General features: G+C 42.8%; 1 protein-coding gene across 1 annotated transcript; it reads right to left on the bottom strand.

Moving 5' to 3' along the window:
- Nucleotides 1-2,240: 2,240 nt before the first annotated feature.
- Nucleotides 2,241-18,993, bottom strand: abcb6b (ATP binding cassette subfamily B member 6 (LAN blood group) b; the record flags this gene model as incomplete). Its single annotated transcript, XM_068734185.1, has 8 exons — nt 2,241-2,749; nt 5,972-6,040; nt 11,630-11,724; nt 11,905-12,017; nt 12,192-12,366; nt 18,152-18,256; nt 18,554-18,611; nt 18,908-18,993. Coding segments are annotated over 8 exons (816 nt in total), but the record flags the coding sequence as incomplete, so codon positions are not given.
- Between the last annotated feature and the right edge of the window lie 353 nt (nt 18,994-19,346).

Genomic DNA, 19,346 nt, shown 5'->3' on the forward strand with positions numbered 1-19,346 from the left:
GTGCGTGAGATTTATTTGTCTGGCTTCCAACTCTAAGCAGTGACCTGAAAGTAGAGCTGTAACTGCAAGCTAAACCTGCGAACATGTAAACCTTTCCTGTCTAGCTTTAGATGTGAACTGCCGTCGTGCGACCCAGACGGCAACCTCCGGTTCTGAAAAGTGAAGTGAAATGTGGTCGTTCCTTAAAGCTGCATTCTCTCTAGTGTCCACCAGGGGGCGACTCCTCTGGTTGTATAGAAGTCTAGTCTAAAATGACTCTACTTCTCTCTTGATTTATTCCCTCAGTAAACATTGTAAACATGAGTTTATGGTCTCAATCTCTAGTTTCAAGTCTTCTTCACTACAGCATGATGTTCATTTAGTACATTATGGTCTATTTATGCTTTAGGGGCGGGGCTATCTTCTGACTGATTGGTCGTGACCACGCCGTTGTCCGATCTGGGAGTTGTCCGTGTTTTTGTCTTACAACTTTAACCCTTTCACGTTGTGTTTAAGTTCATGAAAGTTAATTGTAAGCTTTTAGATCACCTAAAAAATGTCTTAGTCCGCGTTCAGTTGTACTCAGCTCCACCCTCTCGTGACACTTCTGGTTGCAAATAAACCAAGATGGCCGAAAATGCTGAACAAGAGGCTTCAAAAACGTCAGTGCTCGAACCAATGGGTGATGTCACGGTGACTCCGTTCACTTCTGACCCAGTTAGCTTTAACAAGTGCTCAATAATTTGAAGACATGTTTGCTCTAAATGTGCCATTCTAACAGGATGTAGAGTCAGGGGAGGAGGTATTTCAGGTGTCCAAGGTTCCAGATTCAAAAGTCCTTCATTTCCAATTTTCCGACCTCTTACAAGAAAAAAATCAAAGTCACTTAAAGTCGGAGTTGTGTGAACTTTGGGCGAATCCATTTACAAGCAGTTTGTCTGACAACACGCATCAATGGAAGACCACATTTTACTTTACACTATTGACTGAAAGGCAACAAAACGTATATTTGTCTGTATTTAATTAAAATAATACACACTTCACACCCTCTGAAAGCCTCATTAGCAAAATGTTGGGAAGACAATTATTTGTCACTTGAAATTGTCACTAAAATGTCTTTTCAAAGCTTAGTGATGCGCAGCAGTTTTCATTATTCAAAGTGCAAAAAAACATTTATTCACAAATTTGAATCCGCTGTCAATGACACAGCCAGACAGAGCAGGAAGTGGGTTTGTGGACCTAGAGGGACCCCCTTTGAAAAAAGCCTTTTGTTGGTGAGGACCTGGATTAAAGCGGGACATTTGGGGGGATTTTGAGGGGGGGGGGGGGGGGGGGGGGGTTAGATGGGACCCCCACCACCCCCGACTGCCACGAGGTATTTTGCACACTGCATAAAACCGACATAAAATTGCTTAGTGCATATCTGAAAAGGAGCTTCTGATGCATGGAAGTCCTGATGTGATGCCCTTCAAAGTGAAATATCATTTTACAGAGAAACGCCGTGACACAGTTGTTGTTTGAGAAGCTTTTATTGCTAACGAGACTCAGTTACAGCACACTGCCCATCTGTCTTCCTCCTTCTGGCCCTCAGGCTGCTGATATAGATTTACTCTAAACAGTGACCTTTGACACCGGCACTCTCAGCCCATCCGGGATGTTTTTAGCCAAAAACAATCTCGGTAACACAATCGCTTTTAAAACGGATCGGGTGGAATCTTCACAAGCTCCTTGATATTTAGTCGGCTCTGTAGCATCGCTGCTACGGTTGTTAGCTGGCTGACGTTACTGTTTTTCCGCAGCTTCAGAGTGAATTTACGAGAACAAATGTAGCGCTGCATGGAACAGTTGGCACTTTACTGACTCTCATGTTGTTGCAGGCTGGAGACTCAACACGCGTGCAGACTCTTTGGTCACTCTCATGCCAGTTATGCACACATGTCAACCGGCACCACCAACGGGAAGAAAAGGGACAGCAGCAGTAGTTCAAACCCAAAGTCCATTGACGCTCCTACCGAGAGTCAATGGGCCTCATTCAAGAACCAGTCGTATGAACAGATTCGTTCTGAAGCGGCTTCTACGAGTGATTGGGGAGAACTCACCAATTTTCTCGTATTCTACGACATTATCCTGTTTGAATAATAGGCTAAAATAGTTCTAAATGTATTCATACAGCCACATTATACAGCAACTGATGTTATTGTATAACACTACAAAATCAATATGACCATCTTATATTTATTTCAGTGACAGTACGACCCTCAGGTCCTCGTCTTCAGCTGACGCCGTTAAAGATTATAGACTTTTCTTCATGGATCTCTGAAAGCAGGACTTTAATGATGGAAATGCGGTGCAGGATGAGTAGCCTTATATGGTAGTATTGGGACGTTGATGATGCTAATTTACACAGAGTTCACGCCGGTCATTTACACAATTGTCTGAAGTTTTTCTGAATGTGACGTGGTTACTCGTACGAGTCCACTGTGTGCAAAGAAAGTTAAAAATACAAAAAATACTCTTGCATGAGGTCCAATGAGAATAACAGCTTCAGTGTCATTATCCAACACACTGCTGGCCTTCATTGCTGGAGATGCAAAACATCAGATATGACAAAAAAAAGTGTGTGGTGAGTACAGAGTTTAAAAAGAAAGTTCAGTGTCAAGTGTCTTGAGTCCGATTGTTCATCTGCGTTTCTGTTTGTGTGTCGTGACTCTTCTGCTGTTTCCTCCACATGGCTGCGTACAGACCCCCCCGCTCCAGCAGCTCCTCGTGTCTGAACGAGAGGAGGAGACGGGAGGAGAGAAGAAGGAAAGTACCATCAATCGAAAAGGGTCAGTAACTCCTCTCTGCCCTGCGGAAAAATTGCAAAACTTTTTGATTTTCTGGTATTTTTCAGTCTGATTTTCTAAAGTTCAAACCTCTAATAGTGACCTCTCATCCGGCTGATAAAACTGCAGCTTCATTAAGTTGTGCATTTACCATTTGTTGTTCAGATTACATTTAAAAAAAAAAATGAAATAGCAAGTGACAGCATAGAACCGAGTGGGTTCTATGCTGTCACAGCTCTTGAATGCAAATAAAAGAAGAAAAAGGTAGGAGGGCAACCCAATTTCTCCCCAAAATAAAGTTCCTATATGACACATTTACATTAGTAAATACAATTTGTAGGAGATTTTACGCTATCTGCTTTTTATTTATATATGTTTTTGAGTTTTTTTGAGCAGGCAGAGGAGAAGGTGGGTCACTCATAATGTCTTGTGACACCAGAGCTGCTTTAAAAACAAAGTTGAGTGTTACGAAATCCTCCTGCAGACTTCGACCAACTTTACTATGAATTAGTAAAAACACAAGTGTGTCACTGTCTGGACTTCCAGACAGAGAGAGGGAGAGAGAGAGAGAGATAGAGAGAGAGAGAGAGGGAGAGAGGGAGAGAGAGAGAGAGAGGGAGAGAGGGAGAGAGAGAGGGAGAGAGGGAGAGAGGGAGAGAGAGAGAGAGAGAGAGAGAGAGAGAGAGAGAGAGAGAGAGAGAGACGACGAGGGTCAGAGATAAGGATACAGACAAACTGAGCGGGATAGACAGAGGAAGAGTGAGAACAGGTTGATGAAGGGGAAGAGACACGCAGAAATGAAAAGAGAGAAAACGAAATGAAGAGAAACATGGACAGAGAGAAGGAAGAGGTCAAGAGGTCAACGAAAGACAGAGAAAGAGAAATCGTATCTTAAAAGAGTCCACTGATAAAGCATTTCAAAAACAACTCAAAACTGATGCAGCAGAACCAGAGGTATTGTCTTTTTTGCTCCACACATTATTCTCCTTTGTCGAAAACTTGCCGCCTACATTACCCACAATGCAACTTTAGGACATAGATTCAGATGCGTAACGCTGAGATTGTCCTCCCCGAAAAAAACAGGCAGCAGAGGACGTCTGTGTAAGCAGCTAATTACGACTCGCACTTGAGGTTATTGTCAGTCAGTCAGTAATTATGACGGGATGAGTAGAGTCCTGGTGACGTTCCAAAGAGTCACAAACACCGCCGATGGAGGAGGTCTGGTGGATGAATGGGTTAAACAAAAACACAAGACCTTCTTCCAGGAGAGCGCTGTTCATGTCCCGTGTGAAACCAACACAATATTGACTTATTAATCTTGTGTACGTAATTAACATGTCACGTAACTTGAGTTACACAAGAAACAAAACTAATTCACATCATGCGCCTGTCGCTGGTGTTCTCCGACAGTCACATAAGTGGTTTTGAGAGTCCACCTACCCTGAGCCTTCCACTCAGCACTTATTGTTTTCATACTAGCTTGTTGCACTTATTGTATTCGTATTACTTATAGCACTTACTGTTTTTCTTGTTTCTGCTCTGTACTTTGGCTCTGAGTTATGCTCTGCTTCATGCTCTTAGATGCTTGTTTGGAAAAGGAAATGTACTTCTGGTGACTAGTAGTTCTTTTGATTACCAATGTTGATGCACTTATTGTAAGTCGCTTTGGATAAAAGCGTCTGCTAAATGACTGTAATGTAATGTAATGTAATGTAATGTATTCTGTCATTTAGGTATGAGGACTAGTCGCTAATGACAGTAGCGGCTCATTTAGCCTCAAGCCTGCAGCAGAGATATGGAGCGGGCTACAGATCTACTTCTACACAAAAATTTTGTTTTTGTCATTTTCCAACGTGAAGTCTTAAACTGACGTTCAATTCTTTAGATTTCAGACGCCTTAATTCTGCTGCTGTAAACTTTGATGTAAACAAATCGGACTGCGGGCGGCTGCTCGTTGGTCGGAGATAGGCTCGGCCCAACTCCTCCTCTTCCGCCTTCTATCAAAAACACTGGCAATCAGATCGCCAAATGTATTTGTAAAGATGAAGAAAGCAAGTACAACACAGCCGCAACTGTAAACGTATCGAATCGCAATCAAATCCCAGTTTGAAACTCAGAATCTGTCCAACAACAGACACAGAACAACATGTAAATGAGAACAACTGAAGCAGCAGTTTGGCTCTATCAAAACGCACAAAGCAGGATAACCGAGGAGAAGAGGTTTTGTTTCGTGTGGATGGAGATGTTCAAAAAGTCACGTTGTCGTGTTCACAGGTAAAACAGCGCTTTCAGAATTAGCCGCCTCGGCGCGGACCGAGTCCTCGTAAAAAAAAAAAATGTTAAGCACGGGGGGACAGCCTGAGGACAGGATGAGGCCTCTTCCTGTCTCCGTGTCATGATACGCTTCCACACTTTGTGGCACAAACGGTGTGTATTTGGACACCGGAGGTGGAACTGTCTCGTGTTTACACAACACAGTGTCGATCAAAAGATGGATGCTTTGTACCTGCAGGGGGGGCAAACAAAGCCCCTGCATGTGTTTACCCTCCGCCACAGCCAAGTATGTGACCAACTCATCTTATCAGCTGCGTTCTTATCAATACCTATGGATTATTAGGGACAATACACTCATCTGGGTGATCTATGTTTATCTGAATTTTGCATATTGAGTGAGAAATGTCACTTCTTTCACCTCTTGCTTGTGTGTGTGTGTGTGTGTGTGTGTGTGTGTGTGTGTGTGTGTGTGTGTGTGTGTGTGTGTGTGTGTGTGACCTCAGTGTGTGAGAAAGGAAGTCTTCATTACCAGCTCCTATATCAAAGGACTGTACGCATCGGCAGTTAAGTGGCAGCTCCATCGCGCGCGCGCGCGCGTGTGTGTGTGTGTGTGTGTGTGTGTGTGTGTGTGTGTGTGTGTGTGTGTGTGTGTGTGTGTGTGTGTGTTGTTGTCCATCAGCCTCTGGGGCAGAGAGAGACACCAGAGGGGTTTAAGGGTCACACACAAAAAACACTCTGAGCTTTTGAGCTACAGATAAGAAATTTGCAAGCACTTAGGACACACACAATCATTCAGGTGTGTCTCACACACACACACACACACACACACACACGCGCGCATCAGTGGCTGTTCAAAATGTCCCGAAGACGTTTCAACAAAACCACAACCGTACCTTCCTCTCTCTGCTATCTGTCCGTTGTGAACCACCAGGATCTGGTTCGCTCCGACGATGGTGGACAACCTGCAACGTCACACAGTTGAGCATAACATTAAAGGGTTTAAACGTTTTTTTTCATTTGCATAAAGTAGCATAGACCTCAACTTTATGCAATCTCTCTAAACAGCGCCACGGCGCAACCAGAATGCATTGCGCGGCCGCTTACAATGAATGGGAAGCTAGAAATGAGGGATCCTGTGGACCATCAGTACGTTGAAGTTGAAAACGGGTATCTTCACACGAAAATGTTGCTCCTCCTTTGTCAATTTCAGTTGGTTGCATGCATACAATGCTTTCAAAATAAACTTTCGTCTTAGATGTTAGATTTAGGCAACTCAACTTTAGGTTTATGTGGTTAAAATACCTACGGAAGTTACATGAGACATAAATCAAAGGGGCAATAACAATGGTCTCCTGGGTGAAAGTCCTGTGTGGGTTTACGATTTTATGAATCGCATACGGAGTGTTTTCGTGTTATTACAGCAACGTATCCTCATACGTGTGATATCTTACGTAAAAGTGACTCCTCATTTTTCGTGAATTTCGTGAATTTACCGCTCGTTACAGGCATTCGGTCTTTTCAAAATTTCCGTCCTCACAGGAAACTATTCTGTTAGACTTCGGCAACAAAACTACTTCAGGAAAAGATCATCGCATGGATTAAAATTATGCGGATAAAATACAAAAGAGCAACCAGACCAGGAAGGCATCTGTTCAAATTCGTTTCCTCTTATGAAAAAATGTAACTAAGCTGAATGCCTGTTTATCATCTGTATAAACATGTGACTGTGCTTCATGGACTCCTTCTCTGTAGCGCTGCCATGTTCCGAGATTGCAATATTTAAGACGTTGTTATTATTAACAATATGAATAACGGCCAGCATTACAAACTACAAAATACTCTTTTGAGACACGTGTGAAGTGCAACAAGGCGTACAAGAGTCAGCAGATCAAAGTCTTTTGACCATCCGGCGTCTTCGCAACGAGAGGAAGGAAGATAACGGAGCCAGAGGTCGAGAGGGAGGAGGAGAAGATGAGGAAATGGGAAAAGAGGGAGACGCATGCTGTTGAAAGAGAGAGTCGTAATGTGTGATGTTAAATATGTTCAGCTGTCTTATAAAAGTAAAAACACGTAGAGTCGTTCCTCAGTAATCACTAACAGCCGGGTATGTTGCTCTGGGTTGGGGAACTCCGTATGAACCTGTCTGTAAATTATTAAAGTTAATATTTATGACCAGTCTCTGATGAGAGTCTGATTAAAGAACATCTAACTGTGTCTCAGCTCCGGACTCGACTTTGTGATGTGACGCAGTGTGTTTTCCTTTGAGGGGAGACAATACAGTAAAAAACAGAGATTCTGATGCACTTTTTTAAATTTTGGGCTATTTTCCTTTCATAACATGTCTTATTTCAGAGTAATGGACAGAAAACATCCAGGTGTTTATTTTACTACATTTGTCTTTTTTTGTCTGTAGATTTCTCCTAAATTCACAAATAGTTATCTTTACATAATGCCTAATTTGCATATTTAAACATAACATTTCAGAAAACTTGTAATAGAAAAAATAATTGTCTTAATGTGAGTAATGAACAGGTGAAGTTTCATGGTGATATCTACGAGTTAATTTTTCTACCCTATTCACCTGTAGAGTCTTCTAAATGTCTCAGGACGTTTTCTCTAAATGGCGATTTTCTCAGACTCTGATCCAGAAATCTCCTCTTCAATAGCTCTTACATACACCAAACTTTACACGTTAATTTCTCTCTGTGTTCTGAAGCTTTCTACAGAGGGGTTTGTCCACACATCATTCAGAGACTCATTTATATGACATTGTATTACTAAACATATGGCAAAAAAAAATATTTTTCTGAGTGATACAAAGAGATATCCAAACTCCCCTCAGTAAAAACCTTTGACTCTAATATGTAAACAAAATGAAATAAGAATTTTGTACCTGAAGGCCTCATCCAAAATTCAGATTTCTGTTCTGGAATTGTATGCAAATTATCACATATTTAATAAGGTAATGCATCATTTGCATATTTAAATTTTAAATAAAAAAAATCTTCATCATCTTTAGTGTCTCGCAAAATGAAAATATTAAATATAAATGCATGAATCTGAGTCTGAAAGTAGTTTTTTTTTTTTTTAAAAGGTGAGGGGGACGTGTTGCCCTCCTAGCCAGTGGAAATGACACCCTGACGCTCGACGCTGTGAGCAGAACAACAACAACAACAACAACAAAAAAATAGAAAATGGTTCCGCAAACCATAGAGTTCATGCCTCTCCAAACTGCTGAGTGTCACTTTAAGCTCCAGCAGAGCCACCACTCTGCTTTAGTGTCACCGTGGCTATCTTTGGACGTCCACCTTCAATATTTGATAGAAAACCTCGGTCAAAGGTAGAAATATCTCTCCCCGGAGACTGCAGACGTCACCGGGTGTTTTATCCGCTCATTCAGGCTTTGGAGCAAGAGGAAAACACCCAGTGTGTTGCACTATACGCAGTATACGCTATAGTAGTTCATGTTTTTAAGGTTATGTTCAACTTCAGCAGGAAGGGAGATGATGTGCATACAGATGTGCCCAGGTACACAGGTGTTATGCCTGCAGGTTTGATGACAAGGCTCTCTGGGACACTTCAATGAGATGGAACCATTGTTAACACCTGTGCTCTTTCCTGCCTATTAAACCCAGTGACTGTCCTGTTGAGGTTCAGCTTCCACTGACACCCGATGTCCTAGATAACTATCCAACCATTTATCCTCACTCTATACTATGAAAAATGTATATATATACGTATATATATACGTATATATATATATATATATATATATATATATATATACGTATATATACACAACTATTGCAAAACCATTATAAACTAGAGCTCTTTGTTGTGATGTATGAAGCCTCCATACATCGCATTAAGGTCGGTCAAACAGGCATTTTATACATGTCACTTTCATAAAATCACAGAAATATACTGTAAATGGCTGAATTTCATTTAGCTGCTTAAGTTTCGGGGTCCTGGTATTGTGCTGAATAGATAGATAGATAGATAGATAGAGAGGGAGAGAGAGAGAGACAGAGACAGAGAGAGAGATAGAGCGAAAGAGAGAGAGAGAGAGAGAGATAGATAGATAGAGAGAGACAAAGAGAGAGGGAGACAGAGACAGAGAGAGAGAGATAGAGAGAAAGAGAGAGAGAGAGAGAGAGAGAGATAGATAGATAGATAGATAGATAGATAGATAGAGAGAGAGGTAGAGAGAGAGAGAGAGAGAGAGAGAGAGAGAGAGAGAGAGAGAGAGAGAGAGAGAGAGACACACACACAGACAGACAGAGATACTTACTTTATTCATCCCGCAAGGGGAAATTTGTTAACTTTTTAAAATTTTAATGTTGGAATCGTCGTCACACTGTCATGACTTGCTGGGACACTTGAATAGAACAGAGCCCTTGTTAGTGTTATTAGTAACACAAGTGTTTTATCAACCTGATCTCGTGGGAAAGTGTTAATTAGAACAATATTTTAAGGACATTTTAAGGACAAGTTTCATTGTTACGCATTTTAGGCTTTTCTCGCTTCATTTTTACACCATGCTCGCTACCATGAAACGGCCGCACTTAAGTTTAGGCAACAAATCTACTTAGTTGGGTTTCTGAAAAACAAGTCAACATAACATAAGAACGAAAAACACGTCACAAATATCACTAACGTAACGTTCTGAGTAACTCAACAACAGTTTGCGACGCATGCCACTTCTTAGCATTAAGAAGTCAAAAGCAAGAATGGCATTGTTATTGCAGGCTAAATGACTTAGAAATGTTCATGTCATTCATACGCCATTTGGTGAGACTATGACAAGTACAAAATGTCTGCTGTTAAAAAGGCCTATATTACACATGCGGTTGTGGCACTAAGTTAAAAACATGCAACTAGAAACAGGATCTTGTTGAATTCTTGTTGATTGATTGTTTTCGAGACTCGAAATGGAATTTCAGGAGAGTGTGCAGGAATTAATCCAAGTCAAAGAATGTACATTATTAGGAAAAGAAATATTTTTAAAATCATGAAACCATATGTCACATCGCTGTCACATCGCTACCCCCCCCCCTCCCATACTCACTGCTTGGTTTTGTCAGCAGACTGCCACCATGTTCAGGAGAAGGGACAACACGATGTCCATCCAAAAACTACAGTTGATTAAAGAGCGATTCCAGCTCACCCTTCAAAGTTAAATCATGACCCGTCTGCTGTGACTGTGTGTTTTAATTTGATTTGAGGCCCAACTGATGAAGTCAATAAACAGCCTCTGATCCTAAGAGCACGCTTCCATCTGCTGCTGCTATTGAAAGATTAAGAAGCCGGTGGATCAACTCATTCAACGACTGCAGGTCAAAGCAAGAGCAGCTAGCAGCTCTGCGATGTCGGCCATTTTCCCAGGAGAAATTTCCAAATTTCGAAAACCTCCAAGTGTTCCAGATCGCAACGCCAAAATAGAAACAAAAAACTTTTTTGCTTTTGACCAATTTAACACAATCTAAAAACCACGTTTTAATAATGTTAATGAACAAGAAAAAAGAAGAGCCCAGTGTGCTAGAACACAGAGGAGATGATGAAAACCCGAAGCGGGCCACTTCGCTGTCTGCGAGTGTCACAGCCTATCAAAGTCTTTTTCGATATCACTCAGACTGATGAACAAGCCGACATCTGCTTCTTTTACTTTTGTCGACCTGTCGTCACCTCATATCCTCCGATCAGCTTTTCGCTTAATCTCTCCATCCCCTCTCTTTGTGTCTGCTCTAATCCGGTTTCCCTTTCACCACATCCATCACCTGTCCTTTTTCCTTTCATCTCTCTTACTCGCATTTGATTTTTTTCTTTTTTTCTTTTTCGGTTGGGTCCTGTATTTACAGCTTTAATCACAGACCACTAGTCATTTCAATGGCAGAATTAGTGTTTGTACTCTCAGGGTGAAAAGAATAGGAACTCATGTCCAGTACCGCGTTGGACCACCTTTTGTCCGAATGCTCACAGGTGACTGGTAGATATTTTCGGGATATTTATGACGATTGATACCTCCATTTATTGAATGATATTCATGATCCCCAGAGGAGGTATCCCACCGACTTTTCTGATCTGCTAACTTTTCCTCTAGCGCTCCCATGAGGCTGACCTTTGTGGGTTTTTTTAGTAAAATGTTTCAACAACTATTGGATGGATTGCCATACAATTTGGCACACCCATTCATGTCCCCCTGAGGATGAATTTGAATGACTTTGGCGATAGCTTTACTTTTCCTATAGCACCATATTACCAATTAGTCATTTTTTCATGAATTCAAGGAAACACGGAGTGAGATATTAACGCGCAAACTGTCATTTTGGGGATAAAGTATTCCAATACGCCCTGACTGACTGAAACTGATTGTTTCATTACCCGCGCTCTGTTTCATGACAATGACGTCATAGCTAATCTGATCTAATAATAGATAGCCTCCAGTGGCTATGAGTTGGGAGCGCTGGGTGTCTTGACACTCGTGTAAATACAAGCGAACCTATCGAGAAGTTTCTCAGTTATCGAAACACACAGCTGGGTAGTAAAGTCACCTGTGTGCGACCACTATAGTCGTCCTGTTGGCGCAGATCTTGGCCAGTGAGGCCTGGATGTTCCTCTCAGTCTGGGTGTCCAGTGAAGACGTGGCCTGGTGGGACAAACACAGTATGTCAGTGTAAGTGCAGCATAATGTAAGTACTAAGGAGCAGTTTTACATCAATGTCAATTAAATCATCTAACTGATCAGTCGACAGAATGTTTTCGTCTAGTGTGAGAAAGTATTTTTAAAATGATTTTAGTGTTATAATCCTGTGTTTTAACTTCTCACCTCGTCCAGCAGAATGATCCAAGGTTCTTTGAGGATGGTTCGAGCGATCGCCACTCTCTGCTTCTCCCCACCGCTGAGCTTCAAACCTCGCTCCCCCACCTCCGTGTCATAACCTGATTGGACAAAACACCCGTCATCGTCGTCGTTCGTTCCCTTTCTGCGTCAAGATTACCAGGGGGTTCCACACAGGTCTGCTTCAGCCGACATCGAAGTCAAACAACAAAAGCAGTTTTCATCATCATCATCATCATCATCATCATCATCATCAACACACACTCCAGCCTGACCCTGAGGTAGCTCCAGTATCCTGGCGTGTATGTCAGCGGCCACGGCGGCTCTCTCCACCTCCTGGTCGCCGGCCGTGACTCGGCTGTAGCGGATGTTGTTGCCGATGGTGTCGTTGAAGAGAACCGTGTCCTGGGGAACCACGCCGATGCGCGACCTCAGAGAAGCCTGACGCACCTCGGGACACAGACAAGGGGGAACAGAACGGTTTGCTTTACAGACATTTCTGCTAACCCGGATTCAAAATTGGAGCGAGCGTTGAAGCCCGACCCTTTTAATTAAGCGTCGAGCCTTTAATTGACGTGTTGCAATGGAAAGCGTTTTCAGTGTAGGGGAAATCTTCAGATCTGCGGGTCATGATACACATTCGGTATGTTTTGCGTTGAACTAGGTTATCCTCTCCCCGCACATACACACAGCATACATGTATATAAATGTTGCATGGCTCGATTCCTCCTACACTATATAATGCATGCTGCCCCGGGTCACAGACAAGCACACGTCCCGAACCCATTTTCTGTCCTCGTCTCTCCCCGAGGATTTCACCTGTCAGACGTTTTACCCGCTCACCTTCGCTTTGCTTCTCTACGTCTCACTGTCAATGTCCATGCTTATTGTTTAATCATGCACACTGCAGCTTGAAGACATATTGAAATATTTTTACGTTTTCCAGCGGCAAGCCTCCGATCTTAAAATAATGTGCAGCGCACATTGGTATTTTCTGTTTACGCGCTGTTTTCATCCAGATTTTTGAACATTACTTCCCATATTGCAGATTAAACACTGGCTTCATCCAGATGGTCCAGACCAGAAGGGTCCAGCTTGATCCGATCAGTTCGGTTCCCCATTTGAGAAAAAGCATCTCATCGTTTCATGAATCTGTCTCTTGATCTCTCTCTCTAGAAATAATTTCCGGTTTTCAATGACTCTCCGGTCGGTGTGCGGCACTTTGAGTATTTCCAGTGGAAAGCTGTCCTCCTGCAGCCTCAACAACGCAAATTCCATTTCCTGCGCCAGCTCTGGCGCTTGGCCGGTAATCAATCACTTTCCCTCAGTTTAATTGTTGCCGTTCACTTTCGGTATTTATTCCACGGAAGAACAACGCGGCATCTGGTTCTGATCGAGGTCGGGCTGACGGAGGTCTGAAGCGGACAGATGGAGAGGGGAAAGAAGGAAATGTTTTCCATTGACATATCAACAGCTGAACAAAAGGAGAACGTATCAGTTAGACAGCTGTCCTCGCATACGACACATAACGACTACCATTGCAGTAACTCTGAGGGATGATGCAACATCTAACATCTTTCTTTAACCAATCTGTTACAAAATACCCAACCTCCTTTCTGTACACATCAGGTTTTCATTTTGGGAACTTTGTTTCAAAATTAGGACAGATCAAGCATGACAGGACTCACTGCCCCCCCCCCCCCCCCCCCCCCGTAAGACGACAAGCTGACATTTTTACACAAACGAGATGTGACGTGTTTTATTAGCGACCTCTGAGGAGCTAACACGCTCCAACAGAAGCACTCAACAACGTTAGAACAGCGACTGAAACCTCCACACACACCTTTTGGAAGTTGATATTGGGGGGGGGGTGGAGTCGAAACAGCTGTGAACATTTTTGCCGTCCGATGCGATTAGACGACATGTCACACAAGTTGCTAGTCGGCAGATGTTGTTACCTCAGGACAGCCATTTACCCTGGTTTACCCGAACAAAATGTCAGACTATCCCTTTGTAAAATCTGGCTCTTGTGTAACTCTCTGTCCTGCTCTAACTCTTCAACAATTCTGCTTAAAGTTATTGATGAAAGATTCTCCATCTGCTTTGATATGCGTGCTGTGTGGCATCTCTTTACTGACAAACAGGAAGTCAGGAAGTCAGAGGATAACAAGAGAAAACTTTGTCGTTATGAGCAGTAATTTCCAACATAGCGGAACAGGAACTACACTAAATAAAAACGGCTGTTTGTATCCCTTAAAACAGAACCTGACGGACACCTTAAAGAGCACACAGATGAATCACACCAGCGCTCAGTGACCGACCATCAGCCTGCAGTGTCGGGGCCGGACTCATCAGAGGTTTCACCACATGTGGCCGCCATGTGCGGGGACAAACAGAGTGGCAGAGGAGCGGTGGGCTAAAAACAAACCCAAGAGGCCCAAAAAAGCTCAAACAACAAAGTGTTGCAAAATACAGAACTGGCCGCACCTCTGGAAATCTCCTGCATGGCAGGAAGGCAACAGAACGTATATATATTCACCAGGCAGCAACCTCCGGTTCTGCCGAATGAAGCCGATGAGGTAGTGTCTTACAACTGCATTCTCTCTAATGGCCACCAGGGGGCGACTCCTCTGGTTGTATAGAAGTCTAGTCTAAAATGACTCTACTTCTCTCTTGATTTATTCCCTCAGTAAACATTGTAAACATGAGTTTATGGTCTCAATCTCTAGTTTACAGTCTTCTTCAATACAGCATGATGTTCATTTAGTACATTATGCTCCATTTAGAGTCAAACAGACCATAAACAAACACAGGACTTTCAACCAGAAGGCCGGTGATCTTGAGGTGTTGTTGAGTTATTGTGAAGCTGAGATGTATATTTTACTTAGTTTGAATCCTAATACGTGATGTTTCGAGGTCGTGGTCATTTCACGTTGACATTTATGAATCATTTTTAAACACTCACAAATCACATTAACAGACACTCTCTACACGTGTTTTGAAATCATTTGAATATTGTAATAAATAAAAGATTTGGCTCACTCAGACTACCTCATATGAGCTTTCAGCTTAATGCATTTCTGCACAGGACTGTGCTGTTTGTCCCTTTTTTGTTACAGTGTGGAAGCAATAACTCTCTGAATGTAGGACATATGAACCATGTGAGTAATGTATTAAGACATATTTGGGAAAGAAATCTAAACTTTTCCTTTAAACTGCTCAGAAGAAAAGATCCTACAGCATCCAGCAGCTGTTTGCAACAAGCATAACAAATCCCAGATTCAGCCGGAACATGGAGACAACATCCTTAAAAAGACTTGTGTATTAACTCATCCCAGAGGCTTTTGTCATCACAATACAAGTGGTTTACATTTCAATCTGTAGTGGAGAAAAATGAAGTTGCAAGCTCAGAGGAATGCAAGTAAGTGGACCTTGAGTTAAGACATTTGTTTTCAAACTACATGAAATGCATTCATCATTTATATAATTTATATTAGTGCAAGTAAGGGTTAGCTGGGTGAAATACCAAACAAGTTTAAGTGCAATTTCAAACTTGCAGATGAGCTAGCAAAGGAGGAAACCGCAAGCTTGACTCAGTCCAGAGTTCAAAGAAATGTCAACTTTTTGTTTCTCGTTTAATCACAAACAAAAATGTAAAACCAAAAAGCAAATGTTTTATTCTGGAATCATATCTTGGCCACAACCAGGCAAGCTGCCCCCCCCCCCTCCTTGCAGTCTTTATGCTAAGCTAAGCTAATCACCTGCTTTATCTTTACATAAGCATATAGAGTGCTGCATGGATACGATGTATTTTTGTAGGCCGACCATGGAAGCATCAAGAAATGGTTTCCATTGGATTTTGGATTATTACAGAAAATAATATCTGTGGCAAACACGATAGATACAAAACAAATCATAAACGAACACCACTTTTATGATTTAGGCTGCGAACAAACTACACAACGGTCTACGGTATGAGCGTATACGCAACGGGTCTGGGAAGACGGGTCTGGGAAGACGGGTCTGGGAAGACGGACTAGTCGGCGTGATGACGTTTAGTTTCAGTTAAGCAATTGTTGCAACCGCCTCATTTAAGACACACAAAAGCTTCAGAATTCATGAATATTACTGACATATTGTACGTAGAACAAAGCCGTAACATCTCTTACGCTTACAGACCTTATTTCAGGCATCCAAAAAACTAAGTCATCGTCTTCAAGACGAAGGAACTGGAAGTGAATCAGTCAGTAGCTGCTTTTGTTGAATTAGGTTTCACTTTTGTTTACATTCTTGTTAAACAGAGGTATTAATAAAGTTTTGGCATTTTTTACTCGCCAATGTTTAACGGCAGGAACAGTTACGATCGCCATTCCCTTCCCCTTCACTTCACCGCCGAATGAAAACACAGTTATGAATATTATGTATATTCCATTTTTTGCCAATTAATACCCCTAAATGTTACACGCTCTTCCTTTAAATTGCTTTGCCTCTTGTGAAATTGCACCGGACTCATTCGTAGCAGGTGTGCGTGACGAATGCTTGTAAAGATGGATCCCGAGTGAAACAGACCAGCAAGTTCTCCGATAGTGACACGTTCAAAAAGAATTTATAGAGTACAACATGAAACGCATGACACATTTTAATTAAGGGTCAACAGGAATGTGAAACAGATGGAGTATAAAACACAACTTCCTCCTCGTCCTTCTCGCTCTCGGGGAACTTTATGACCGATCTTTTGATTACAATATTTCTTTTTATTGATCGACTACAAACGACTCGGACTTCTACTCAACTCTGAATGTTAAGGGACTTCCCACCCATGTTTAATAGTTTATGTCAATATGTTCGTTCATTCTTACCAGCATTGTAAATAAAAAAAATAAACAGCTCACAGCTCAGCTATTAAAGGTTATTGCCACGTATCGTACAGGATTTATTCGTGATTAGCACAGCTGGGCTCATGGGCTGTGAGTGGTTTTTTCCCCTTCGTCATCACCAGGTTTGTCCTCCTGAAGAGACCATTGAGAATAAAATACGAGAGACTTATAGAAAATAAAAACGGCCCCGACAACAGACAGAATCCTTCAGTGGACCTGCACTTCCTGCTCCTCCTCTTCCTCCACGAGAGAACGGATAAACAACAAAACACCACATGTGTGTGTTGATGAAGACCGTCCTCCTGCTGTACAATCATAAATGAGCGTCCTCGTAAAATCCCCAGAACGTTGACCGAGCACGTCCGTCGTAATGGAACCGGTGTGCGTGGTGTGCCGTTTTGTTTTTGTTATTGAGATTTTTAACGACAAGCAGAGTTATTTAAGCTACAAACGCAATAACTGGGCTATCTTTACACACACGCACACACACACACACGCACACACACACACACACACACACACACACACACACACACATCTGGCGTCTGGACTCGTTGCTGCATTATTCAAGAACCTTTTACTATGATTTATTCACAGTGTGACAGGAGCTCACACACTCAGCCCAGCTGTGTGTGTGTGTGTGTGTGTGTGTGTGTGTGTGTGTGTGTGTGTGTGTAGAGAGAGAGAGAGGGAGAGGGAAATGAAGATAAAGTGAAATGAAGAATGAAAAGAGACAGAATCAGAAAGACAGAAATTCAGACAAAACACAACACAACTGATGGTAAAATAAAGAGCAGTGACTCTGGCTGCAGTTTAAAGGAATACCACTGAGTTACGTGTGTGTGTGTGTGTGTGTGTGTGTGTGTGTGTGTGTGTGTGTGTGTGTGTGTATGTGTGTACATGTGTACATGTGTGTGTATCTGTACAGGAAGTGCCATCTTGTTTTGTGACACGAGAGGGTGGAGCTCAATACAACCGAACCCTGAATGAGATATTGTTAGGGGATGATCACTTTCATGAACAGAAAACTGACTGTGAAAGGGTTAAAGACAAAAACACGGATGACTCCCAGACCGGGCAACGCCGTGGTAGAGACCTGTCAATCACTGTGTAGCCCCGCCCCCTATTAAATGAACATCATGCTGTAGTGAAGAAGACTGTAAACTAGAGATTGAGACAATAAACTCATGTTTACAATGTTTACTGAGGGAATAAATCAAGAGAGAAGTAGAGTCATTTTAGACTAGACTTCTATACGACCAGAGGAGTCGCCCCCTGGTGGACACTAGAGAGAATGCAGCTTTAACACACTGGAGGTTTCACTTTTCAGACCCGGAGGTTGCTGCCGTGTGATTTACCTTGGAGATGTCTTGCCCGTCGATGCGGATGTTGCCACTCTGAAGGTCGTAAAATCTGAACAACAGACGCAGGATGGAGCTTTTCCCTGATCCAGACGGACCGACCTGCTCACACACACACACACACACACACACACACACACACACACACACACACACACACACATGCATGAGTTCTTTTACTATTGATATATTTTGATGCATGTACTTTTACTTGCACAGAGTATTTCTACACTGTAGTATTCGGAGTATTTGTCTTCCACCACTGATAAACACCACTAGAGGTACAGTAAGTGAGATATGTTATTTTATTCTTGTTAGTATTATTATTAAATCTGGTAATAGTGACACATTCGATTAGACTTCATAGAACATAGACGTAGTAAACAGAGGACAACTTACCAAAGCGACTGTCTGTCCCGCCTCCACCGTAAAGGACACATCTCTAAGAATCTCAGTGCTGAACACACACACACACACACACACACACACACACACACACACACACACACACACACACACACACACGTTAAAGAACACGGTTTAGGACATGGGATGCAAACAGCCGTCTCCAGCGTCACGCTCAGATGTTTTTTGTGAGCCGTGTCAATTAAACCGACCTCCTCCCTCTAAGTGTTTGACTGAACGACCGATGCTGTTGTTGCTATGGTGACGGCACTCTCTGTTTTATGCACAATGACTGAAATCAGATCAAACTGTAGGAAAGTGGAAGCAGACTTGTTGCTGGCGACGCACCCGGACACGTAGCTGAAGCAGACTCTGTCAAACTCCACCTGACCTGCTGTGAGCTGCAGGTCCTGTGCATCCTCAGCATCCTGAACCTGTGAGGAGGAGCAGGAGGGGGAGGAGGTGGAGGAGGAGGAGGAGAAGGAAGAGGAGGAGGAGGAGGATTAGGAGTAGGAGGAGGGGGAAGAGGAGGAGGAGGAGGAGGAGGATTAGGAGGAGGAGGAGGGGGGAAGAGGAGGAGGAGGAGGAGGAGGAGGAGAAGGAAGAGGAGGAGGAGGAGTATTAGGAGGAGGAGGAGGGGGAAGAGGAGGAAGAGGAGAGGTGGAGGAGGAGGAGGAGGTGGTGGAAGAGGAGGAGGAGGAGGAGGAAGAGGAGGAGGTGGAGGAGGAGGAGGAGGGGGAAGAGGAGAGGTGGAGGAGGAGGAGGAGGAGGAGAAGGAAGAGGTCGA

The sequence above is a fragment of the Cebidichthys violaceus genome, unplaced genomic scaffold, assembly GCF_023349555.1.
Source record: "Cebidichthys violaceus isolate CVI_PGR_0920_01 unplaced genomic scaffold, fCebVio1.0.p SCAF_61, whole genome shotgun sequence".
NCBI lineage: Eukaryota > Metazoa > Chordata > Actinopteri > Perciformes > Stichaeidae > Cebidichthys > Cebidichthys violaceus.